General features: G+C 42.4%; 1 protein-coding gene across 2 annotated transcripts in view; it reads right to left on the minus strand.

Annotated features, from left to right (window-relative positions):
- SNAP25 (synaptosome associated protein 25) overlaps positions 1 to 26,358 on the minus strand; it is a 97,905-nt gene that overhangs the window by 9,722 nt on the left and 61,825 nt on the right. Inside the window, exons 4-6 of one of the 2 annotated variants that reach the window (XM_030558007.1) lie at positions 16,281 to 16,329; positions 4,504 to 4,621; positions 40 to 165 (exon numbers count right to left, since the gene is read on the minus strand). In XM_030558007.1, the coding sequence (XP_030413867.1) occupies positions 40 to 165; positions 4,504 to 4,621; positions 16,281 to 16,329 (293 nt within the window). Of the gene's footprint in view, positions 1 to 39; positions 166 to 4,247; positions 4,366 to 4,503; positions 4,622 to 16,280; positions 16,330 to 26,358 lie in introns of both variants that reach the window. The other variant, XM_030558005.1, reaches the window with a different exon arrangement.

Raw genomic sequence — 26,358 nt, forward strand, 5'->3', positions numbered from 1 at the left:
CCAGGGAAAATAGAAAGAAAACTGGATAACAAGGCTCACCTGCGGATAAAGCCACCACTGATGGCCATCTGCTCCCGCTCATCCACAACACGTGCTGGCTGGCTGGCTACAACCCCATCTTGATTATTGCCCCAGGCTTTTTTGTAAGCATCACTTGATTTAAGCCTATGCAAAAAAGAGGGTGAGCAAGAAAGCACCAAGTACAAAGAGACAAGTGCAAAAATCTTTACTTCTGCAAGCTAAGAGCTACATCAAGCAAATGAGTTTTAAGCTAGAGGGGCATTTATCGTATACCGATATATCATAAACCTCAACAAAACTTTTTTTTTCACTGCCACAACAACTAGAGTGCTCCGAGATTTAGTTTCCAATAGAGCGAATTGCAATTGTCGAGTCTGCAACATTGCACACTGAGGTTTTGGAACAATAAATAAATAAATAAATAAATAAAAATAACGATAACGGGGAGAACATTCAATTGTATTACAGCAATACGTGTGTACTTTGACATAAAACACAGAGAACACACTGGCAGACAGACTTAAAAACAAAACTGCCAAATATAGTGTGTACATCACATCACAGCAACACACTGGCTTAGAGAAAAATAGATTAGGCTAGATTTTAACACATTTTCATGCAAAAGAGTCCTTTTTTTCAAAACAAATCTGTGGCACAGTGGGCATCTCAGGCCCTAACCTTTCCAATGTTTTTTTTTAAATATATAGCATTGTGGGAGGAGGGACTTGTTTTTAGTGTTCGAGTCAGTGACTGTAATTTCATTCGATTTCTAAATAATATATCGGTACTTGGAAATAGTAACCATACATCGACAGTTGATGTACAAACCTTTGTCCACAGAGACAAAAAGTAAAATAGGCAGAAGTGGGATGAGTGCAGGCGAAAAGAAATACAAGCAAACTAGCATCAGAAAGGGAAATTCCTCTACACTGTCTTCATGCACCAGCTACAGGCATGAATAAGAAGTGACACATTCTCATTAAGCACAACTGCCCCAGGGGTTCATCATACTCTTAATGCACCAGCAGTAACAGCCTTCACAATGAACAACGCCCAGGCAAAAATAGATCTTGGCCTTCTTCAGGAACCTGAAACCTCAGGACTTAAAAAAAATTTGCCTTCCAACCGGTCATTTCTTTAGCTTTTGCAAACTTTCCAAGAGCCATTTTTGACTGAGTCGCCATATGAGAAAAATTAAAATCCAGGCATACCAGCAGTGGCAGATATTAAGATGTGCAGCATACTTTGGGTTGTTCTGACACTAAAGTGATCAGAGGATTGTGAGCTTTTTGGGTCTGTAACCAAAGAACTTTATTTTGTTCCAGAAACTGAGCCTGTTTTCAGCCAAGCTCTTGAGAATGACCAATTCCAATTTCCCCGTCCTGCACACGCCTATGACTGTGCGTGAGAAACAGCCCTGCAGCTTGCACTTTTGTGCAGGAAGTGAACAGACTTTAAGATGAAGTGGGGAGGTTCCTGAACTAAGCTTTAGATACTCCCATCACATAATTCCACACTCCCTGGATCTGCTAGGAATTTGTTTCGTGCTAAGATGAGTTACGTACCAAAAGGGTATCGATAAAACAGCGTTGAAGGGGATTTCCCGGAGAGTCATCAATTCTGCTGTTTTTACCTCTTAGAATTTAGTAAGACAAAAGAAACTGAGGGTTTTTTTGCTAGGTGAAATGTATGATACACCTTCATTTCTGGCAATGAATTGGGGAAATGTCTCTAAACAGGGCTAGTGATTATCACCCCAAATGCTGCACATAAGAATTATTGCTATGCATTTTCTTTTAGACCTGTGCCACCTGCAGAGAGTAAGATATCTCCAGTGAGTTCTTATATCCCACCCAGTGCCTCCTCCTACACTTTTTTTGCATGCCAACCTCCCATCCAAAATCAATGGGTGAAATCCTGGCCCTATTGCAGCCAATGGAAGTTTTATCATTGACTTCAATGGGACCAAGCTTTCACCCAATGAGAATTTTGGCTGCTAAAGGAAAGTAGGAATGGGCCCTAAATTAGAACACATGGTTCATTCAACGTTATTTACATGTAGCAGGGAATTATTATATGTGAAAGAGTCTCCTTGTTTATGGCTACCCAGGAAAAGGAATTGTGGGAACATGTTGTACTAGTGTTGGTATTTAGGTCCTTATGGATTTTTCTTCCTGCCAAATGGCACTTCTAATAACAGTCACCCTTTCTAAAGCAGTTGATTCCTGGCCTGACGTCTGTGAGAACTGCCGCTAAAAGCAATACGAGCCCAATTCTGCAGCCTTAAAATGTGAGTACCCCCACTGAATGGTCGTATCACTTGCTTATTGAGCCACTTGTGTTTGGCTCCATGTGATACTTTGAAAAAAGTAATCTCAATTAGTAGTGCAGTGACTTTAAAAACTAATATGTACCACCCCGAAACCTGCAGGATCCTTTCTGTATGCACTCAGGAGAATCCATGGTACTGCCATCACCGTGAAGTGGTAAATATTTGAGGGCCAAATTCTTAGGCAGTGTAAACTGACACAGCTGTGTGGGTGCCAATGGAGCTAAGCTGAATCACACCAGCTGATGATCTGGCCCTGAGTTTTTAATGGCTTTCCTGACAGATGATACAGTCAAAAAGTCAAGATTTACTGCAGTAGCCGATGGGATTTTCTGTACTTAAAGGGCTAACTTGTGGCATAGGGTTTGCAGAGGATTCCCTCCCCAACAGGAACTCCCAGAGGGATTGTACCTATCTCAGGTACAATGACTCCAGGAGAGCTGGAAAAATGTGGCTACTGATCTACCCAGTGAAAGGAAACACCATGTGCTCCTTCCCTGCAGCTCCACACCCCAGTGCAAAGGGGAGGCAGGGCTAGAACCGAAACTTCACACCAGTGCTAGAGTCCAGGTGGCAGGTAGCCCCTCACAGGGCATATGAGTGCACATGTGTCTCCTTGAGTTCTCTCCCTAACACCACCTCGTGAACCCAGGCAAGGTTAGACACGCTCTGGGGCAACATATATACCGGAGTGGGTATTTATACCTTAGTGCAGCACATCAGAGTAAGAAAATTGACTTTTGAAGTTCAACCACTGCATTTATGTCCCGTTCTCCTCTCCCAAACAAATACCAGGATTACATTTCCTCTCAAGAAATTAACTTTAAAAAAAACTCGGTGATTGCTAAGGGAAAAATGCCAATCCTGCTGTTCTTACTCAGGGAAAATTCCCAGGGAATTCTAAGGGAGATTTGACCAGTTTTGCTTAAGAATAGCAGCATGATAAGACCCCAGTTGTGAACTAAATCAAGCCCCTCAGAAGACTGTAACATGGTATAATCACCCAACCCTCAGTGAAACCTTTGGGTTGGTTAATTATAAATGTATTCTCCATAATCCTCTATTCTCAATATCCTTCAAATTGCCTGACTGCATGCTTGGTCTTTTATCATTGAGAAATCTGATCTTCCCAGTGTATCTCCTCACTTCCTCACCCACCCAACCACATATCACATTTTCTGCTGCATTTGAATTAAACTTCGTTGTACTTGGATAAGAGTTTCATTTGAGTGTGACGGCATGCAAGCAACTAGACACATTTCAACATTTCTGCTTAGTGTACGCTCTACCCAACGGAGAGAAATTTTGCATGATCAGTTAGTGGTTCTAAAATTTGATTTTTTGCAACAAGATAGTAAATACTGTAGGTTGAGATCAAATTGCAAAACAACATGTCTCTTTCAAGATCATGTCAAGGGAGATAGCTGCTGAGCAATGAGAAGATAGTGATTTCTCTTCCATAATTGTTAGAGATATTTGTCCCAAAGGACCTCTTCTGCATGTTTGAGCTATGAGTCTTAAAACTTTATTAAGCTTGATCATGACAATGTGTTTTAAAATTTAGGGTCTCCAGAAAAAAAACAGCCCTGATGTTACCATGATATTTGTCAGCTAGGTAGTAGTCCCACGGAGTACACTTTCTGTAAAATGTTGAAACTTTTATCATTAAACGGTGTTTACAGTAAAGCTTTCACTGCAGTATGCCTGATTTTAATGCATCTACAGTAATTCCCACTGAATTGTCTACACTATGAGATGAATGCATTGGAACCAGAATCGTTCTATCTGCATGCCACATGCTCATCCTGTCCATGTGTCTAGCAAGGATGAGTGTCACAAGGCTTTCAAGATCGGCCTTGAGTGCTCAAAAAGATTCAGGCAGGCAGGCAGCACCTACTTGTTACATGGACAGACACAAAGACCACAGAATTTTCCTAGGTCCGTCAAATTCTTTTCTGCTTCTTTCATGTCCTTATTGATTTGGTCCATTCCCTCTTCGATGCGTTCCAGTTGTTCTGATTAAACACAAGTATTTTATCCCCACAGAATGAAGCAGATGGAAAAGGACAAAGAAAAAAAAGACAGAAAACTTCAGACATTCACTGTGACAAAAAACTGGACACCACATAGCAGAGCCGGTACCCAGTACCTACTTGTTACAAGGACATATGAAAAGGCCACAGCATTTCCCTAAATCTTTTAAATTTTTCTCAGCCTCCTTCATGTCTTGGTTGATATGGTTCATGCCTTCTTCAACACGATCGAGTTGTTCTGGTCAGGACAAAGGGATGACAGCATGGAATGAATTGTATTTTTGTTGCTTGTTTGTTTGTCTTCAACAGAACATGAAAAATGACCATGGGAAACTGAATTAATAGCAATATTACAATGCATTAATCTGGGCTGATGCATTGCTGCTGGGATGTATGCCAAGCTAGATGCTGAAGTATGATGTCTTTTACTATCATGAGTAGAATAAAGCAAAACAAAGCAAAAAAAAAAAAAGAGAAAGAGATGTTTGAAATATATTAAACAAGATGTAATGATGTAGAAAGAAAACACGATCATAATCCTGAAAGTCCAGAAACATAATACAGTACATCCACTTACTAAGACACCAATGACATCCAAGAGAAAGAAAGAGATAGGGTTATCATCTTGCATTTATGGCCATTAATAAAAGAGAGAGTCTCATTCAATGGACAATACCTTAATTACTTACACTTACAAATGCCTTTGAATTAGACGACTGACAATGCAACTGGTTTGATTTGTGGGTGAGTAAGTGAGGGAACAGTTAGTAATGATGTTAGGGATGGGTATGAGCTGTCAAGTTAAAACCTAAGTCCGGGTATGCATTTTTGCAGAGACTGGGGGAGTTGAGATCCAGAAACTTGGTTCTGGTCCATCTCTAATCAGAAAATTCTTCTCTCTGGGATTCTGTTGTAAGTCAGTAGTAACGCTGCGGGCGTCAAGGGAGTTATGCAAATCTAGAGACCTGGACAGATGCTCATTGAAGATAATGGAAAGATTCCACTTGACTTCAGTGGGCTTTGTATTAGGTCCCTCAATGAAGTTCACAACAATTTGTTATGCCACTATAATTCCATTTAGTTTAACGGAGTTACTCCAGATTTGCATTAGAACTAGTCAGTGAAGTATCCAGCCCAATAATGTGGTTTATACAGACATTGACATCAATGGAGTTCTTGTTTACACTAGGGCTGAATTTGCTACACGGTTTTCTAGGTGACTCTGTGGCTGAGAATAATTTCACATAGTAATTTCTTAACTGAACTAAAGCTGAAAAGAAAAGGTCCAAATCAGCAATATGCAGTAATGTAAAATCCTAGGCCCAGATCCTTAGGTGCTGCAAATAGTCATAATTCCATTGAGATACTGGATCTTAACTTTGACTTCAACGGAGCGATAGCATTTTGCACCAGCTGAGATTCTGGGCTTTAGTTTGCTTTTAAAGGGAAAGAAGTATCATGTATTGGACAAAAATTGCTTTTTTAATCCATCAGAACTTTTAGTCAATTGAAGCAATCCTGGCTATATACAAATAAGGAATGATTAACAATGGTTAAAAAGGTTGAATTCACATTTCCTGCATTGGATCGAGAAAATACATCCAGACATTTCCGAGTGGTAGATCCAGGGCGGCGCTACTGTTTAGGCAGCCTAGGCAATCGCCTAGGGCGCCAGGACTTTTTGGGGGCGGCATTTTGACGGGGGGGGGAGAGTGGCAGGCGGCTCCGGTGGAGCTGCCGCAGTCGTGCCTGCGGATGGTTGGCTGCTCGCGCGGCTCCGGTGGACCTCCTGCAGGCATGACTGTGGCAGCTCCACCGGAACCAGGCACCAACGGACCCTCTGCAGCAATGACTGCGGCAGCTCCACCGGAGCTGTGGGATCAGCGCGGGGGGCGGCAAAATGGCTGTGTGCCTAGGGCGCGAGAAACCCTAGTGCCGGTCCTGGGTAGATCTGAGGGGAAAAAAGGACTAGAGAACACAAAAATGCAATAGAAGTGCAATGCGATGCCTGAAGTTAAATGGACCATGTCAACATAAAAATAATATATTTTAGAAATGAGAGCCCCGTCATGCCTCTACTGAAGTGAGTGGAAATCTTCTATTGGCTTCAGTAGGTAGAGGAGCAGACCTCATTTCTTCCTTGGGCTTCTGATAACATTTTGAGATTAAGGGTTTCAAAGACTCCTAGGGTATTTAGATGCCCATATCCCATTACAATTAATGTAATATATTTTAATTAATTTTAACAGGAGTTGGGCATTTTACCCATAATCTCAGCCCCAATTATTTAAGATGAAAGAATTCTAAACATTGAATTTACCATTCAGTATTTACACTATTTTCTTTTCAATTTGAAAGTGAAAGTAGGTGTGTCAACAGGCCGTATGTTGGTTTCACTTTTCTTGGTCTCATCCCATATCAGGATGTTCGTGTGTTTGGGTTCCCAGTGGTGCGGGGAACCAGGGCCGGCTCCAGGCACCAGTGCAGGAAGCAGGTGCTTGGGGCGGCCAATGGAAAGGGGCAGCACGTCCAGGTCTTCGGCAGCAATTCGGCGGCAGGTCCCTCAGCCCCCTTCAGAGGGAAGGACCAGCTGCTGAATTGCCGCCGAAGAATGAAGCGACGCGGTAGAGCTGCTTCCGATCGCGGCTTTACCTTTTTTTTTTTTTCCTTCACTGTTTGAGGCGGCAAAAAAGCTGGAGCCAGCCCTGCGGGGAACTGTCTGAATCTAAATTAAACCCTAGATTTTGGGGCCTAAATTACCTGACAGTGTTCTTTAGAAGGAATACACTTCACGGGGTTCAAGAATTAAACACTGATATGAAAACCTGAGCAACGTATTTCACCCCCTTTGTCAAATAAAACTGTTGAATGAAGAACCAAAAATAAAATGGGTGTTTTGCTTTGAGAAACAATATAATTTTGATGTTGAGGCTTAACAGAAGCTTTGTTCTGACAATTATCATTAGATTCCTCACATACTGAACTTAACTATCTTACTTGATCATCAGTTCTGTCTTAAAGTGGCACTTTCCTCGGAAAAGTGCCCACGTGATGTAAAAATGGCATTTCTGCTCACCTGCTCAAAGTCCTACCTGCTGCTGACTATTTGGCTAATGCTCTTTAGCTCTGAACAGCCCTTGCAGCTGTGGGAGTGTGAGCTGGATTCTATTCAGACTTATGCATCATGTCAAGAATTGCTAGCTAAGTCCCAGTTATGGGTTACTTATTACTGGTGGTGATGAAACAACTGGACTTGCTGATGCCAGACGGGGCTCTCAGTTAGAAGAACCATCTTTTTACTTGAAAATGTTGTCACGGCAATTGTTGAGAGAGGCAATCCATACAGAACCTTGTGGTGCCATTTTTACAGTTACTTTTCAGAGGATAACTGCATATATGTTCTTAACATAATTTGACCAATAGAAAGCATTGGGGTAAGGCAGCAAGGGTCAATCACAGATCAAATATGAATGATGAACCTTGAGAATGATCCTGCATTCCTCATGCAGGCAAACATCCTCTGAAGTCAAGAGTAGCAGGGGGCCTTTGAATGTTTACTCCCAAGAGATTCCCCATAATGTCCGGTTAGGCAAGGCTTAATAGAAGGGTGTATTTTATATGGCTCAAGGGCTTATCTTTAAATGATACTTCTCACCTCAGCTCTGCTTTAATTTATTATAGTTCAGTATTTGGGAGTGTGCTGCTGTTTGTGATTTCACTTGATGGCAGCCTTCATCAGAGCTTATGCTATTCCCGAGGAACCAAGGGCCACACAGACAATCTATCTTCCATTTAGGGAAACCTCATCAGTTCAAAAAGCCTGTATTGCACTAGTAGCCCAGCAGTCTCGATGTCTGACTGCTCCTTCTAAAACTGCTTGTTTAATTTAAACCCAACAGGCCAGATTCTTAGCTAAATTAAATCAGCCTAACTCCCGAGGCTTCAATGGAGCAATGCCAGTTTACACAAGCTGAAGGTTGGGCCACCAGGCAAGACGGATAAACAGAATTTTTATTCCATTACAGTGGAATAAAAGTGAAGTGGGGTTATTGTGGGTTACGTTGGTATAACAGAGCTCAGAATCTGGCCCAAACTGTTTTTTTTTATTGATACAGAATTTGATGGCTAACAAAAGATGAATGTCAGATATATTTAACTGTTTCCCCTAATCTACCATTCTCTCTATTGTACTAAATCAGCTGGGACAGAGGCTATGACAATTTGAACTAGCAAAGGGTCTGCTCCCAAGTGATTTAGTGTAACAGACTCTCCATCTCAAATGACTACAAATGATATGAATTCCAGCATTCCGGTCTGGAGATGATGGCCACATAGATCACCATGGCCAGAGCCTTATCGGAGAGAGACAAGGGTGCAATCTCCTAATAAGTGGAAAGAGAAGGCAGCTCTTGACACTGCCACTGTCTGGTCAGTGTGTGTCATGGATGAATCCACAGGATCCTCAAAGTTTTGTCCCACAGTGACCAATGTGGTACAGATGGGAGGGAAGCCAGTGTCCTGGCTAGTTCTTCAAAGCACTTCCCCGCTCCTGGCCAGCATCATTGTGTCTTGCCAAGGGGTAATTTAAGCCAGTTGTTCTTCTTCCAACTGTTGACATCTCTGTGACAGCGCTGGCGCCATCTGTGGAAAATGAGCTACAGCTGGGTGTGACTGGAAGGCTGTTGGTGGCAGAATTCTGGCATCTCACTCTCACTCCAAGTAGTCGCATGTAGGTACTGAAGGGGATAGGGACAAGGTCGATCCCTGTTGGACTCCTCAGGTGGAGTTGTCACTGTTCTGTCCTCTTGGAGAGGACTAATTGGAGCCTTTGTATTTATGCCAACACCTTCTCCAGCTCCACCCTGAAAGTGGGCCAGCAGTTCCTTTTGCTCAGCTGTGTCAAAAACTGCAAGGAGGGCAAGTAGTAGGAGCACTGAAATATGACCTCTGTTCGTTGCCATGTGGAGGTCATCCAGTAATGCTGCTAGGGCTGTCTCCATGCTGTGACCTGGTCTGAAGCCCAGTTGTGACGTAGCCAAGGCAGTGGCAGATGTCATAGGTTATTGGAGCTTGGTTGTCACTGCTTTCTCAGCAATTTCCCCTAGAAATGGGAAAGGAGACATGGTCTGCATCAAGGATTGGGTTTTTGAGGTCTGGTCAGCCCATGGCATTTTTCAATGGGGTTGACGGGTTCTCTTCTCTAAAGGGTTGATGAGTCCTGCTTGCTGCTGGGCAGATTTGTTCTTTGCTAGCTTTCATCATGCAGGAGAGGGCAAGGGTCTGTTTTCCAGGTGGTGGTAACTTACGTATTCTCACCATGTCTGATAGGGCCAAACACAGTCAGGCATGGTAGAGCAGCCAAAGCCATCTGCTCTGATGTAGATTTTTTTGCTTCATGGAGCTCATCTGGGTGATGTTATCTGTGGAGTAGGAAGAGAGCTTTTCCACAGAGGCCAGTGCTTGTGTCCGATGTTTGCATTATGCAATTGGGTTGATTAACCCTGTTTGCTTGGTACAAGGGCTCTTCTGGCTGTGCGTTTGTGGTTGCAGTGGCAGAGAAGGTTTGGCTTGTTTTACTGGGGCACTGCATTCCTAGTGGCTGACAAATGAGAGATGTAAGCATTCAACTGTCTTGTCTTGGGTGAAACCTTTGTGTTTCCGTGAAACCCAAGCCTTCCTCCTGAATGGTACATCCTGCTTTCACTGAAGTCAATGGGAAAACTTTCCCTGGCTTCAGCAGAAGCAGAACCAAGCCTGTTATCTCCTTCTGCAGCATACCATCAAGTGAATCACCGCACCATTTGTCAAGAATGGTAAGGTTGATATAGCCCTGTCTGAGGATGCTATCCAAGTATGGTGCTCCTGGGTGAGAAAGGGCACTCTCTCCACTTGGAAGGTGAGAACTACAGCTCTGGGAATGTTGTCATTCCATTAGGCTGATGGGTGAGAGCCAGGTTTCGCTTCATAGCCCCATCGCCCACTGTCAGCTTAAATTGCGAGGAGTGATATCAAACTACTTTTGAACAATTGTCCTATAACTACAGCTGCATTGTAACATATTTTTAAAGTTAGCATCTGTTGGAGAAATAGTTAATGAATGACAGCCATTGTCATTGCATAAACAATCCATTATCGCACCACACATTTGGAGTTTAAGATTTACATACAATATTTGAATGATTTGACAAATAAGGAAACTTCCATTTGTGGGTTGGGTGATCTGGCTTGGGCTGTATGGAGAACATTTTCAAAAGCACTTAAGTGACTTAATAGCCTAAGTCCCATTTTCACTTGACTTAGGGCCAGGTTTTTAAAAGGTATTTTGGGTGTCTATAGATTCAAACAGTGCCTAGAGGGATTTTCAAAAGCACCGTGACAGCTTACTCATGAGTCGTGACCCAGGGGATTTAGGTACTTAGCTGCTTTGGAAAATCTTACTAGCTGCCTGTCTGCCTAAATGCCTGGCCCTAAGTCACTTCTGAAAATAGGTCTTAGGCTGCTTAGTCACTTCAGCCCATCTCCTCAGTGGTATTCAGGTGCCTAATGCCCATTGATTGCAGACGTAATTTGGTACTTTCAGATGAAGTTTGGTTTGTAAAGCAAAATCTCAAGAAGCACCTTAAGGCATGTAACTAACACCTGTGATACAGGAAGGCCAGGGAGCAGTGAGAGAGTGGTGGAAGGGAAGTATATAAGCCCGCGGCTAATTAAGACGTGGTTTCCTGTAAACTAGGGAGGATTGCTACAGGTTAATTGGAGCACCTGTAGTCAGTTAAGACCCTGTTAGCAACCTAATAAAACCCCCTACTTCAGGAAGTCAGGAGAGGAGGACTGGAGCTTGGAGGTGTGCTGTAAGACTTGGAAGATCAGAAAACCGCAGTAAGGGAGACCCAGACCCCTCCCCCACTTCCCTCCTTTACTACCTTCCTGGGCCACTAGTGCAGCCCTTGGTGCCCCAAGAGCAAGGGCAAGGGGTGGCATCTTAGCCCCTCCACCAAGAAAAGCGCAGGACCTGCCATACTACATCGGCCATCTTGTCACACACCCTAAATGGAGAACACAAGAGTGCATTTCTTCCGCATGAGCAAAACATGAGCAAAACAATGTAGTATCTGGTGGCTTGACCCCGGGAAGGAGAAGCTGCAATCTTCACTGAAGTCAGTGGGTCAAACTCTGAGGTCCTCATACCACCTAGGCCTATGCGCAGAGGGAACCCTACATGCAGAGATCTCAGCATAAGAAAAAGGAGGTCCATTCACCTTTACTGCAGTGTCCGCTGTCCCCCCATGCCCTGCAGAATGCACAAGGACCTGTGAGGGCAGAGTGGGCAGGGTGGGAGAGTGGGGGAAGGAGCAAAATGTGCATCATTCCCCAGGAACCCTTCAGAGCTCAGGGAAGAAGATGATGTAATCTCAGGCCATGTTATATCCCACCCCTCTCCTCTGACACTACCATGCCCTTTTAAGGGGTGGAAGAAACAATTGCTGGTGGTGGGAGCTCTATCAAGCAGCTCCACTGGAGTCACTGGTGGGCTGATGGAGACCCAGAGCTGCATTTAAACCATGTGGCAGCTGGGTGGATGGGTGAGGGAACTTTAAGGATCCTCGGAGCCCATGGATGGGGCTTGCAGCATATTCCATAGAGGGGGGGAATGACTGGAATGAAATCTCCAGAAGGAGAACCTCCTCTCCCTTTACGCATCTTTCAGTGGATTTCCCCTGGAGAGGAGCAGTTTCTACATATTCCTTACTGAGGCTAATCCCAATGGCTTTGGAGGGAATATCTGGCCCCTCGGGAGTTTTGGGTACCAAGTATCTTTCTGCATCTATTACGGCCTGATCTAAAGGCCATTCAGATCATTGGAAAGATTTCGCTGACTTCAGTGGGCACTGGACCAGGCCCCTAGTTCTCATGGCAGTCACATTCCCTGGGGACCTATTAAAACAAAGGGCAGGGCGATGGCCCACCTTGCAGCAGCTGGCTGCAGGGATACAATGCAGCCTACTGGTCTGCAGACTAGACTGAACTCTTTCAGCCAAGAGGAGCTAGCCAAACTGCTTTTTACCCAGAAAACCATCTAAATACCTACTATTAAAAAGATGCATTGGCCTCTTTCCTCTGCAGTGATGATCTCAAAGACATTTGCTTACTGATGCCAGAAAGTGAGTTCTGCTCTGTGCTATTGAAACTGAAGCTGTCCCAGAAGAATGTCTCTAGTAAGATGTCTACAACATCAAAGCAAATACGTTGTCTAGAAAACCTACAAACAGAAAAATCCAAAGGGGTATTGAGTGGTTGGAAAGATTAGCTATTCTGTTAGCCACCCATTGGAAAGATCAATGTAATGTTCTTTGTCTAGATGGCACCTAATAATCTTAAGTAACTTGTGCCATCAGGTCAGCTGAAAAAAGATTACGCAGCTGTGTTAACAACTGCTTTCATTCATCTGATAATCTGATGAGACATCCGTGAGCTACACACACTGGAGTAACTGTAGGGTTTTAAAAGCCATCAGAGGTATATTTTGCCCAATTACACATAAGAAGTATATCACAATTCCAAAAAAAAAAAGTTGCAGCCATTATTATTAGAACGACACGCTGCTACAAATGACACAAACATAATTAAAATGCATTTAACATAGTGCCATGATTACTATATTTGGTTTGCAACATGATCAATCTCTTTTACTTGAGAAAGCTGTAATCTATAATTACCAGAGTAATTTACTGAAGCACTTAAAACATGACCATAACCATTTTAAGGAAGCTTTTATGTTATCTGAGTCTTTCCGGTTGTATTGACTGGCTGCGTACTTGATCATATAATGGCCATGTATGTTCAACGGGAATTTAGTACTGAGATTCCTGGATTATAAAGTGTCAAATGGCCCAATCCTGCAACCCTTATCTATGTAATCCTTGCTCAAGTGACCAGTCAATGGGACTACACACATGACTCAGGACTGCTTGTATGTATAAGGCTTTTCAGGAGCAGACCTAAATGGCAGAGGTCTGAAAACAAAGAATATTCAAGAGACAAAAATATGGTGAATGGAAAATAGCACTTAGATGATAATGTGCTATTTTAGCAGTTAGCCGAGTCAGTGGAAAAATCCCACTGACCTTTTCGGCTCAGGCTTTGTGGATATAGGTTGGGGTTTTCAAGGGAGCTGAACGTTGTTAGACACCAGAATCCTATTGAAATGTAATGCGAGGTAGGCTCCTGATTCCCTTAAACTATTTTGAAATTCCCAGTCTGATTCTAGTCTGGGTTCTTGTGCGTGGGCACAACTTTAATTAGCTGCACTTGAACATTTAAGATCCAATCATGGAGAAACAGCATCTGTCAATTTCCTAGCTCGTACGTGGATGTTTTAGCACTGCAGTAAGGTCTCAGCTGACTGGAATGAGAATTGCACGGATTGACTCATTTGGCTATTTACAGGTTTTCACTCACAATATTTGTGCTCATTGATTTATTTGAAAAGTGCAGTTCATTTCTATGCATCATAAAGGAGACATGTTATATATGCAGACACTATCTGTTTTGACACAGCTAAGCTTTGATTTCTGAGATCTCAGAGTCTCTTGGCTGGTATTATTCATGAAAAGTTTGAGCTGTGCAAACTTGATTCCAATAAAAATCGTATGTGAAAAAATGATTTATCTAATGCCTTAAGGATGAGACTCACTCCTGTGCAGAAAGTCTACATATGGCTTATGAACCACTTAAATTCCACTCAACCCTCAAAATTGGGCTGAAGTTGGACTTAAATGGTGCATAGATTTTGTGCTGCCCAGTAAAGAGGGGTGAATTCTGTACTAAAAGAAAACAGGCTTAGGAAGTATTCTCTCTTTGATCCATTCCTGAGACTCCCATTACAAATGTTGGTAGGAGCTCTGTGCGTGGTGGGAGAGGAGAACATATCCCTTATTTTAAAATGTGTTTTTCCTAAGATATGTTTCTGTACTTTATTATTCTGGATTTTACTGGTGTCTAAAGTAGAACTTAGTGAAACCCCAAAGCAGATGAAACTCCAATGAGTTTTGTCTGGTTTCGATGCAAAAAGCTAGAAAACGAGGCGCAGGTTCATTCTAAAAGGCCATGAACCTTAGCACACTTTCCAGTACAGTTAGTTTGGAGTTTGGAATGAAACACAAAACATGAGCTTTCACTTTGGTTTCAGATATTTCACACTGCTCCACTTAACGATCGCAGGGCAAACATGAGAGGCCTGAACTCAAGCAGGTATACATAATGGTTACGGGGCAAATCCTGCTTGTTTTACTTATCAGATAGTGTCAGTGGGAGATTTCAGCGCCCAAGGAATGTGGTATCGGCCTCTAGACTTCTACTTGCAGTGCCAACTCCTGCCTGCTGCAGTCACACCTGTAGCCCCTTTGACTTCAATTGAGAGTTTTGGATGCCCAAGGGAGGCATGATCAGAAGTAGTCTGTTATTAACTGAGGATCATAAACGATGTTTATATTATGGGCTTAAAGCCTTTATAAGACTTTTAGCAAAGTGAGACACAAGACAACAACTACAACATTGGTGTAAATTGGCCCAGCTCCAATAGGATCTGGTCCCAAACCTTCCTTGTGCTCTTTGGCATAATATTATAAGCACATTCCCACTTTTCCCTTTAAAGAGAAATACTGGCAACACCTCAGTCAAGAAGCCCCTCCTTTCATTCATTTGTGATACAGAGCAGCTTACCCAGGCATCAGAATTCCACAGTGAAACAACTGCCTTATTACCAGGAGCTGCAAATATTATACAGAGGTGGCTCTGTACACACTGGGACTCAGATCTGAAAATTCCCTTTTTAGACTTAATAAGACAGTAATTTCATGGTGACTCACTGATCAAATATATGAAATTTTGCTCTTTAAAAAAAAGCAAGGAGGGAAAAATATTTTCTATTTAGATTCCACTATAATGTTGCATTCATCATAAAAACAAAATACAGAAGAAAAGGGCTGTTATGTTATTTACTCAGTCCCTTAGTAATACAAGACTGTTCTGGATGCTTTTTTCTGTAGTATAGTGTTGTTAAGTGTCTAGAAAACATTCTCCACTAATGTTTCATGTTCTGTTCTATTCAAAGATGTACCGAAGCCTCACATTGGAGGCTGGTATGAGATAGGGCAGCAGGAATTAACCGTACATCGGGGAATTTTTTTTGGACATACCATTTTGTTGCTGCTGTGGGACTGCAGCAAAATGGATGCTTCTTAATTTTATTGAAAACATTCCATTTACTGGTCATCAAGAATACAATGGGCAAAGAATGTCATTAAACACATCCAACTCTGGTTTTGCCCATATCAGATCCATACATTGAGCTCCCTCCTAATCCTATAAACTTCTGTTCTGTACATCCTAATGAGCTATATTTTGCCATCACTTTTCATGAAGAACTCTCATTGACTTCATCTGATGTGCTTGTTTGATTTTTCTCTGTGGTTTGGGATTGCTGCCTGCTCTTGAATCACAGCTAAAAAGGGAAAAATCATACAGCGCCTGTGTAAATTATACTGTATTTGAAACAAAGTATTCAGGGACACATTCTCTCACATTTGTGCGTTGCTACGGCATGATCCAAAGTCCCCTGAAAGATTTTCATTGACTTCTATGGGTGTTGGAACAGGTCCCTTTACCTGAATGGGTGCCATATACACACAGATCAAAGGCAAAATAGCCCCCCATATGCTTATCGTAGGTCACTCTATTACACAAAGAGGTTAGAACAGTGACACTATGACAGATATAATCTCATACATAAATACACACAAGTGTGTTTTAAGAGCACTAGTGATTATTTATAATTGCCCATAATTAATACACTTCAAGAGTGTTTTTATTTTTTGACTGAAGCAATTTGAACTTACCTCCTTGCTCATCCAACATAACCAAAGTCCTGATACCAGCATCTTTACTCTACATTCCAGTAATGGAAGCAAGATGAGAAGAGAAAGAGAGAGAGAGAAAGAGAGAGATCAGTGAGGGAACAATTAGCCCTAGATTTGGGATTTAGGAAGACAAAGGAAAAACAGTGAAAAGTATGGTAAGGTCATAAGGGGCTAGTTGAATAATTGGAAGCCTTCATATGAATGAATACTGTAATGGAAACTGAGAATTCTCCATGGCGCCATAAGCCACTTAGTACACATTCGAGTACAGAGCTACTACAAAAAAATGGAAAATACCAAGGATGCATTTGGAAATTAACATTTTAGATAACAGTCATTATCTTAACAGAAGGTTTAATCTTCAGGCTCCACAGGAGGCCATGTACATGTTGCAAATGTGCATTAATTCCCCAGGAGAAACTGGTAAAGTATGAGGACTGGAACCAACTGTATGAAACCATCAAGACATATTACTCTCCCTCACTATGTATTAGGAAACCTTTCAGAAAGCTGGCTAATACTCCAGATGAAAACAAGCAGTCCTTGGATTTGTGACACAGTTGGTTCCTGAAAATGGTATTTTAAGTCAAAAACATTGTAACTTGAATTTCCCAAAGGAATAATGTCGGCTTGCATGTCATAAAATTGAAACTGACGTTCTAAAGTGAAAACACAATCACAATTTATAAATGTCGTAAGTGCCATTCGTCATAACTCGAACATCGTAAAGTCAAGGACTGCCTGTATGCATCATTTTTTGGCACAAAGGTTTAACAGATGTAGGGGCTGATCCAAATCTTATTGGAGCCAATGGAAAGTCTCCTGTTAACCTCAGTGGGCTTTGGGTCTAGTTTGGAGAGGGATTTTCAAAACAACTCAGTGCTGGCCTAACTTTGCTTCCAACTGAAGTCAATGGGAATTTTACCATTGACTTCCAAGGGAACAGTTAGGCCAATGCTAAGCCCTTTTAAAAATCCCACCTAAGTGTACAAATGGCATAGTGCCCTTTACAAACACGGCTTTTGCCATTATTGTCATCGATTTGGAAGGAGATAAATTATATTGTTGGTTTTCAACCCTAAACTATACCATAGACCAGAAAGGCATTTTTTTAATTACTAAGGATAAGCTAGATTCTTCCTGCTCAGTGCAATAATAGTCATTGCGTATAACTGAGGGTCTGAAAATGCTCATGTCTGTTGCATTTCAAGAGCAGAGGAAACAAGTTCTCTATGGTCCTACACTGTAATATTGACACATTGCCAGGAAATAAGGGCTGCCAGCAAGGGGCCCCATGAAACTATTTTCTGCACAGTTTAACTGCCTACTTGGTATCTATTAACTGAGTATCACAATACGCTGGTGAGGGAGATAAGGATTATTAACTCCATTGTGCAGCAGTATAAGGAGATTGAATTCCTTGCCCAGGATCCTTGCTGTTTTGTAGCATGACGAATGGTGTCAGTTTTCAGCAAAGCCAGCCACTGCCAGGCTTAAAAATGCCAACTGCAGTGAAAAACATCCTTGCCAAATACTGGGCTGCCCAGGCTGACCCTGTAGCCCCTATTCAGGTGAGACTGGTAATGTGCATGGGAGTTGTGCCTGAAGAAATACTCCATGATTTGCATTTGGTGGCAAGTCCATCTGTTCAAATCCTTTCACGGAGGAAAATGAGTGCAACTTTCTTCTGCCTACCTGACCATAGCTGCCGTTTCTGTTTGATCAAAAATTTCTACGTTTATTACCAAGGAGGCCTGTTCCACAGGCTGCCACAGGGTTAATATAGAAGCAATCATCCAATAATTTATTAAATGAGTGCACAGCGGATATATTTGTGTGCATTCCAGGCCTGATGCAAAAGCCACTGAAACTAAGAGGAAGGTTCCCGCAGGTTTAGATGGGAGCTGGATCAGGTGCTAGGTGATAATCTACTCATATCCCAATATTCTTTTATCATTTGTTTTCAGCTGTTTTTCCTCCACACATGACTAAATGGCCCACAGTTTCAAATGAGCTCAGCTCCCTTACAGGGACTTAAAGAAGAGCCAGATTTTCACCCAGCACCTCACAGCATGATGCTGTGGATGTATCTACACCACAGGATGTGATTGCAGCATATGTCATCATAAATGAGCTCCTTTTAATCTAGTTAGTTCACAAACCAATAGCAGCACAGGCTTCAGTGTGGGCTAGTCACTTCAGTAATTACCCAAGGTCCTGGATACAGCCTGTGCTGCTGTGGTACACGAGCTAGCTAGATTAAAGCAAGCTTGGATAGGTTTCCAGGTGCTGCGCTCACATTCCAGTTTGCAGCACAGAGAGACAAACCAAATGACAGTGTCAGTTTGTTACAGACATCTCTGGCCAGATTTTCTAAACAGCTCAATGTCCAAGATGGGCTGAGCTTTTTTTTTGGAGACCTCCTCATTGATTTTGGTGCCAAAACACAGATGAGTGTCTTCAAAAATCCTCAATATCAGCAAACTGAGGATTCATCTGAAAATGTGAAACCATCCTTGATTTAGAAGAATGAACACTCACATTCACGTTAATGGGAGCAGAGGGCAGTGTGGAGTGCTGTTGGAAATCCCATCCTAAAAAATAAAGGGCAAATGGGATTTTGGTCATTAGAAAGTTTGTGTAAGAAGGTGACAAACTAAACCATATGCTTCTAGGGTAAGTCTGACTTTGCCAGGTTTCAGCCCAGAAGAATATTATAGCAAGTGGGTCATAAACCTTGAAAACAGGTTTTTAGAATTGGAAGTGCTGCTGACACTGGAGTGAGATAGCGACTTATGATTCAGAAACCAAAAATGCTCTCCAAGCCCACAAAAAACAACCACGAGAATTCCACACATGAGCCAAAATTCACTGTAGAGGTAAGAGGGTGAAACTCTGACAACATCCATTGAGTTGCACCCATTTATGCTAGTGGTGAAATTATCCTGGGCTTAAGGTCATGAAATTTGTACTTGTGTAATAGATGCATTTATAAAGACTCCAGGCACAATTTTATATTCCTTGCACAATGGAGCTCACATTCAAGGCAACAGGATATTTAGTTTCTTGATAAATGCAGGATCAGATTCTTGAAGGATCTCAGACCAGAGAGATATAGCCTATACACAGGACATGGGTCTCCTTTTGTTGAAGTAGCATAAAAGCAGGTTTTCCAAGTCTTGCTAATTAATTAAAATATGCAACTGTCTCTTCTCAGTAATACTTAGACTACCTTTGTTTTCCCATTGTACTCGAGAAAAGCATTTGGACCAACATGCTTTGCCATAGCATTATTAAAACTTGAACATTTTATATGTCTGGTCTTCAAAAAAATAAATCATCAACTCTAGGGCTTTTGTAAGGTATTGAACTGGTGGTTCTGGAGGCTGCAGTCCTTTGTTTATCCACAGGACAGGTACATCATGCGCAGCAGAAGGGCAATCTCCTCAGTACATTTCTCAACCCTGACTCTAGGAATGATTAGTTCAGTCTCCATGACCACACAGTCTTGGGTCTCTGCTGGGAATGCCAAGATGCCAATTAGTGCAAATTGCCACAGTATTTTTTGCGATGTGGACATATATCCACTAAAGACTGGCCTGACACCACCAACACATTTCACATAAGCCACCAAACAGCCATCAGATGGTATTGACCAAAGTCCCTTTCACAAATGGAACTTCTATGGAGGCCAATTAGAGATATTTGAATGGAAAAACGATGTCGTCAAGCACTTGAGCTGCATTTGAACTGGTGACTGATTAGTTAGAAATTAATTGCATTAATAGAATAGAAAACAAAAAATGTATAAGAGCAGTAAGTTCTTATTCTTCCATTATTCAATACTGCTAAGCTCCAGCATTCTAAGTACTCATAAAGTAGCCTTTTCATGAAGGGGCTCGTTCAGCAAAGATTTTAAACACATGCTTAACTTTAAGCATGTGAGTCAACCCATTGCTTAAAGTGAGACGCATGCTTAAATGCTTTGCTGGCTCGATTTCCTGATTAGAAAAGTACAATCTGGAGTGGCGTATGAGTTTAAAATCTATGGGTCAAATTCTGCTCTTGGATATATCGTTATAAATCTGGCATAACTTCAATGTAATCAGTGTAACCAAGAGCAGAATTTGACCCTGTCGGTGACAATGACATACACTACCCTCAATCTTTTGTAATGTTAACAATAGTTTTTTATTATCTGCTGATAAGTATGCCCAGTGGTCGGTGATGGGATGTTGGATGGGATGGGATCTGAGTTACTGCAGAGAATTCTTTCCTGAAGTGCTGGCTGGTGAGTCTTGCCCACAAGCTCAGGGTTTAGCTGATCACCATATTTGGGGTCGGGAAGGAATTTTCCTCTGGGGCAGATTGGCAGGGGCCCTGGAGGTTTTTCGCCTTCCTTTGCAGCATGGGGCACGGGTCACTTGCTGGTGGATTCTCTGCAGCTTGAGGTCTTCAAACCACAATTTGAGGACTTCAATAACTCGGACATAGGTTAGGGGTTTGTTATAGAAGTGGATGGGTAGGGTTCTGTGGCCTGCTTTGTGCAGGAGGTCAGACTAGATGATCACATTGATCCCTTCTGACCCTAAAGTCTATGAGTCTTATTACAGTCAGATTCAAAGCCCAATGAAGTCAATGGAAAGACTCTCATTGACGTTTCCACAGCACTTTGAAGGTGAAATGCACTGGTATATAACTGCTAAGTATTATCATTATATGGCTTAATTTCCCAAGGAGGGAATGATACTGGGAAGGACAATGTAAAACTATTCAAAAGCCCCATCAATCATTTCAGAAACAGAATGGCCCTGATTCTTCCTTGCTTTGCACCTTGTGCAGACATTAACACCTGTGCTAAGTGGCTGCAAAATACACCTTTTCTGATGGTCTACACACTTCTCCTTTGCACGGGTGCAAAGGACAACATAAGGTGCCAAGCACTGAGGAAATCTAGCCCAGAAAATATATCAGCTAGTGAATCAGAAATACAGCAAATGTTTTCCATACGTTTCAGTAGATACATTGAAAAATAAATATATGCTTGATCATGACCAAACCTATAGCAGACGTAAACATCCAGTTAAATAAAGAATTCTGTTTCAATCAATATGGCTTATAGACTTTGTTCTGAATAAATTAATGCAGACAATTATCTACCAGGACAGGCTGACATTGCTAGCAGTTCACAAAGACGCTAAAGAAAAGTGTCAATACCCTAAAGACAAAAGTCTGGCTAACAAAGCATTTTGTAGCATTATAGTATATTTCCTCAGCCCCTTTTTTGAGTTAGCAGTAGCTCTGTGCAGTGCAGTGTTGTCTCTCTAGGTCTGAGTAAAGGAATTACTCACTACAGGAATTCACCTGATAGTCCAGAACATCAGCTAGTGTAAATCAATGTAGTTCTACTGAAGTCTGTAGGCTGGATCCTCAGTGGGCAGAAACAGATATAGCTCCAGTGAATTCAAGGCAGCAATGCCAGCTTACACCACTGAAGGATTTGGCCCTGCATACTTACAATTGACACCAAAATTCACCTATTCCAAGGCCAGAGGGACCATTGTGTTCATTGAGTTTGACCTCCAGTGTAACACAGGCCAGACAATTTCTCCAAAATAACTGCTAGGGCAGATCTTTTAAAAAATGTCCAATTTTGAATTAAAAATAGTCAGTGGTGGAGAATCCACAATGATCCTTGGTAAGTTGCTCCAGTGGTTAATTACTCATCATCAAAAATTTACACCTTATTTCTAGTCTGGATTTGTCTAGCTTCAGCTTCCAGCCACTGGATCACGTTAGACCTTTTTCTTGATAGACTGAGGAGCCCATTATTCAATATTTGTTCCCCATGTAGGTACTTCTAGGCTGTAATCAAGTCACTTCCTTTAACCTTCTCTTTGTTAAGCTAAATAGATTGTGCTCCTTGAGTCTATTGCTACAAGGCATGCAATATAATCTTTTAGGATCCAGCTTCATTTTTTGGCAGATAACTTGCTTCCACAGAGATACATTAACTAAACAATACTCTTTCTTGACTAGGGGCCCAGTCCAAAGCCCAGTGACATCAAAGGGATTATTGCAGTGGACTTCAAAGGCCTTTGGACCAGGCCCTACATTGTCCAAAACATTATTTTATGTGGTGCTTGTTAGGATACCATTGAGGAACATTCAGAATGAAAGAGTGATATCATGCGGAAACATTTCCCTATTACAGATGAAGGCATGTTAATGTATATGAAAATCAGTTAAAATAGTGACCCTACATTAAACATCCAGCTTGAAATGGCATCATAGGATTATTCAATGAAACATTTATACCCTACAGTTTCCATTCTGAAATGTCAATGAGCTTAAATGTAAAACCAAATCTTATAACAACATGAGAAAACGGCTTCATTTGGTTTGGGGTTTACAAAGCAGCTCTAATGTCTGCATAAGAAAAGTGAGTGTCCTTGGTTTAAGTTTAGAGGCGAGAGAACAAGGGTGGTGTTGTAGTGGGAATCTGCTGTAGACCACCAGACCAGGAGGATGAGGTAAATGAGGCTTTCTTCGGACAACTAACAAAAGTTTCCAGATCACAGGCCCTGGTTCTCCTGGGGGTCTTCAATCACCTGGACATCTGCTGGGAGAGCAATACAGCAGTGCACAGACAATCCAGGAAGTTTTTGGAGAGTGCTGGGGACAACTTCCTGGTGCATGTGCTGGAGGAACCAACTAGGGCCATGCTCCTCTTGACCTGCTGCTCACAAACACAGAAGAATTGGTAGGGAAAGTAGAAGTGGGTGGAATCTGGGCAGCAGTGACCATGACATGATCATGGCAAAAGGAAGAAAGGAGAGCAGCAGAATACAGACCCTAGACTATAGAAAAGCAGACTTTGACATCCTCAGGGAAGCCTCCCTTGGAGGCTAATATGAGAGGGAAAGGTGTTCATGAGAGCTGGCTGTATTTTAAAGAAGCTTTATTGAGGGCACAGGAATAAACCATCCCAATGTGCAGGAAGAATAACAAATATGGCAGGCGACCAGCTTGGCTTAACAGAGAAATCTTCAGTGAGCTTAGACACAAAAAGGAAGTTTACAAGAAGTGGAAACTTGGACAGATGACTAGGGAGGAGTATAAAAATATTGCTCAAGCATGCAGGGGTATAATCAGGAAGGCCAAATCACACTTGGAATTGCAGCTAGCAAGGGATGTGAAGGGTAACAAGAAAAGTTTCTACAAGTACGTTAGCAACAAGAAGAAGGTCAGGGAAAAGTGGGACCCTTACTCAATGGGGGAGGCAACCTAGTGACAGATGATGTGGAAAAAGCTGAAGTACTCAATGTGTTTTTCGCCTCAGTCTTCATAGACAAGGTGAGCTCCCAGACTGCTGCACTGGGCAGCACAGTATGGGGTGAAAACCTAGACATGCACAAGTCCATGGAACCGGTGCAATGCATCCGAGGGTGATGAGGGAGTTGGCTGATGTGACTGAAGACCCATTGACCATTAGCTTTGAAAACTCATGGCAACTGGGAGAGGTCCTGGACAACTGAAAAAAAGCAAATATAGTGCCCATCTTTAAAAAAGGGAAGAAGAAGAATCCATGGAACTACAGACCAGTCAGCCTCATCTCTGTTCTCGGAAAAATCATGGAGCAGGTCCTCAAGGAATCCACTTTGAAGCACTTGGATGAGAAGGTGATTAGGAACAGTCAACATGGATTCACCAAGGGCAAGTCATGCCTGACCAACCTGATTGCCTTCTATGATGAGATAACTGGCTCTATGGATATAGGGAAAGTGGTGGACTTTAGCAAAGCTTTCGATACGGTCTCCTACAGTATTCTTGCCATCAAGATAAAAAAGTATGGATTGGATGAATGGACTATAAGGTGGATAGAAAGCTGGCTAGATCGTCGGGCTCAAAGGGTAGTGATTAAGGGCTCAGTGTCTAGTTGGCAGCCGGTATCAAGAGGAGTGCCCCAGGCGTCGGTCCTAGGGCTGGTTTTGTTCAACATCTTCATTAATGATCTGGAGGATGGGATGGATTGCACCCTCTGCAAGTTTGCAGATGACACTGAACTGGGATGAGAAGTAGATATGCTGGAGGGTAGGGATAGGGTCCAGAGTGACCTAGACATATTGGAGGATTGGGCTAAAAGAAATCTGATGAGGTTCAACAAGGACAAGAGTCCTGCACTTAGGATGGAAGAATCCCATGCACTGCTACAGGCTGGGAACCGATTGGCTAAGCAGAAAAGGACCTGGGGATTACAGTGGACAAGAAGCTAGATATAAGTCAACAGTTTGCCCTTGTTGTAAGAAGGCTAATGGCATATTGGGCTGCATTAGTAGGAGCATTGCCAGCAGGATAGAGGGAAGTGATTATTCCCCTCTATTTGGCACTTGTGAAGCCACATCTGGAGTATTGCATCCAGTTTTGGGCCCCCCAGTACAGAAAGGATGTGGACAAATTGGAAAGTCCAGTGGAGGACAGCGAAAATTATCAGGGGGCTGGGGCACATGACACGAGGAGAGGCTGAGGGAACTGGGGTTATTTAGTTTGCAGAAGGGAAGAGTGAGGGGGGATTTGATAGCAGGCTTCAACTACCTGAAAAGGGGGAGTTCCAAACAGGATGGGGCTCAGCTGTTCTCACTGGTGGCACATGGCAGAAGAATGAGCAATGGTCTCAAGTTGCAGCGAGAGAGGTCTAGGTTGGATATTAGGAAACTCTATTTCACTAGGAGGTGAAGCACTGGAATGGGTTACCCAGGGAGGTGGTGGAATCTCCATCCTGAGAGGTTTTTAAGACCCGGCTTGAGAAAGCCTTGGCTGGGATGATTTAGTTGGAGTTGGTCCTGCTTTGAGCAGGGGGTTGGACTGGATGACCTCCTGAGATCTCTTCCAACCCTAATCTTCTATGATAAGCTGCTAAGCAATTTCTTCCTGGGATTTCTGCAGTACCGATCTTGTTGATTTATTTTCCTCCTCTATTTTATGGCTAGAAACCAACTCCCTCCATCCCCTATAATAATAATTGATTTTCTCGAAAGGCCAAGCTGGTTTCATTTGGAAACCATGGAAGAAACATTGTCTTTTCCCTACTGGGTTATTCTGTATTTAATTATTTAATCAGCCCAGGGGTGAAAAGTGGGAACTGGAAAACATGAAGGATTGTTGGCTCCAAATTGTGCATGACTATAGCTTAGTTCCAGTCCTTCTGCCCCCATTAATTGCTTTTTTGGGACATAAACCCTGCACAGAAGCACTATAAAATATATAAATCTACAGCACATTATTACAACAATGGAGTGTCTCAAACTTAGCTTGAATAATCGCTGGTTGTTAGATATACTACATGTTCTGTGGGTGTTGTCAGTCTCCAGTTCATATCATGGACGAGACTGTATAGTCTGCCCTGCCAGAGGGTAGCTCGCTGCCCCAGAAGCAGACATGGGATGAATGGTGTCTCACTCACAGTCCCCTTCTTGCTTCTGCCATTGCTCCAGGGTGGGTAGCAATCTGCTCCTGGCAAAGAGCATTATAAAATATAGACCAGTAATGCCCTTCTTTCTGTTTCGCCTTGGTGCATCTCCCCTGACAGGTGCATTCTGTGCTTGCCACTCCTTGCCCATCTACACAGGGAGTGGCATCCAAACAGAGGTTGTTATCTATGTCCCATGTTGCAATGTGGATAGCCCATGCAAAGCAGTAAGGGAATGTTCTGCACCCCTACAGGGTATCAGAAGAGAAAGTCTCAGTCCTAGGTATCTGGAATACTGCTTAGAATTGCTAAGACAATAAGTTCTCTAGGGCAAGTAGTGTCTTCTTGTTACATGTTTATACAATGCCTAGCACAGTGGGGCCATGAGTGGGGCCCTCAGGTGCTACCATGACACAAATAAAGTATATTACCACTGCTACAAAAATATAGATGGATTTATTTTCCTAAATAAGAATATCAGATTTATCATATCAAGAGAATATAATCAAGAATCTTTGTTTTTCCTTCCTAAACACTAGACAAGTTCAATGAAGCAAGTTGAACTCAATTATAATTGGATTTTTGTCT

Source organism: Gopherus evgoodei, chromosome 3 (assembly GCF_007399415.2).
Source record: "Gopherus evgoodei ecotype Sinaloan lineage chromosome 3, rGopEvg1_v1.p, whole genome shotgun sequence".
Lineage (NCBI taxonomy): Eukaryota > Metazoa > Chordata > Testudines > Testudinidae > Gopherus > Gopherus evgoodei.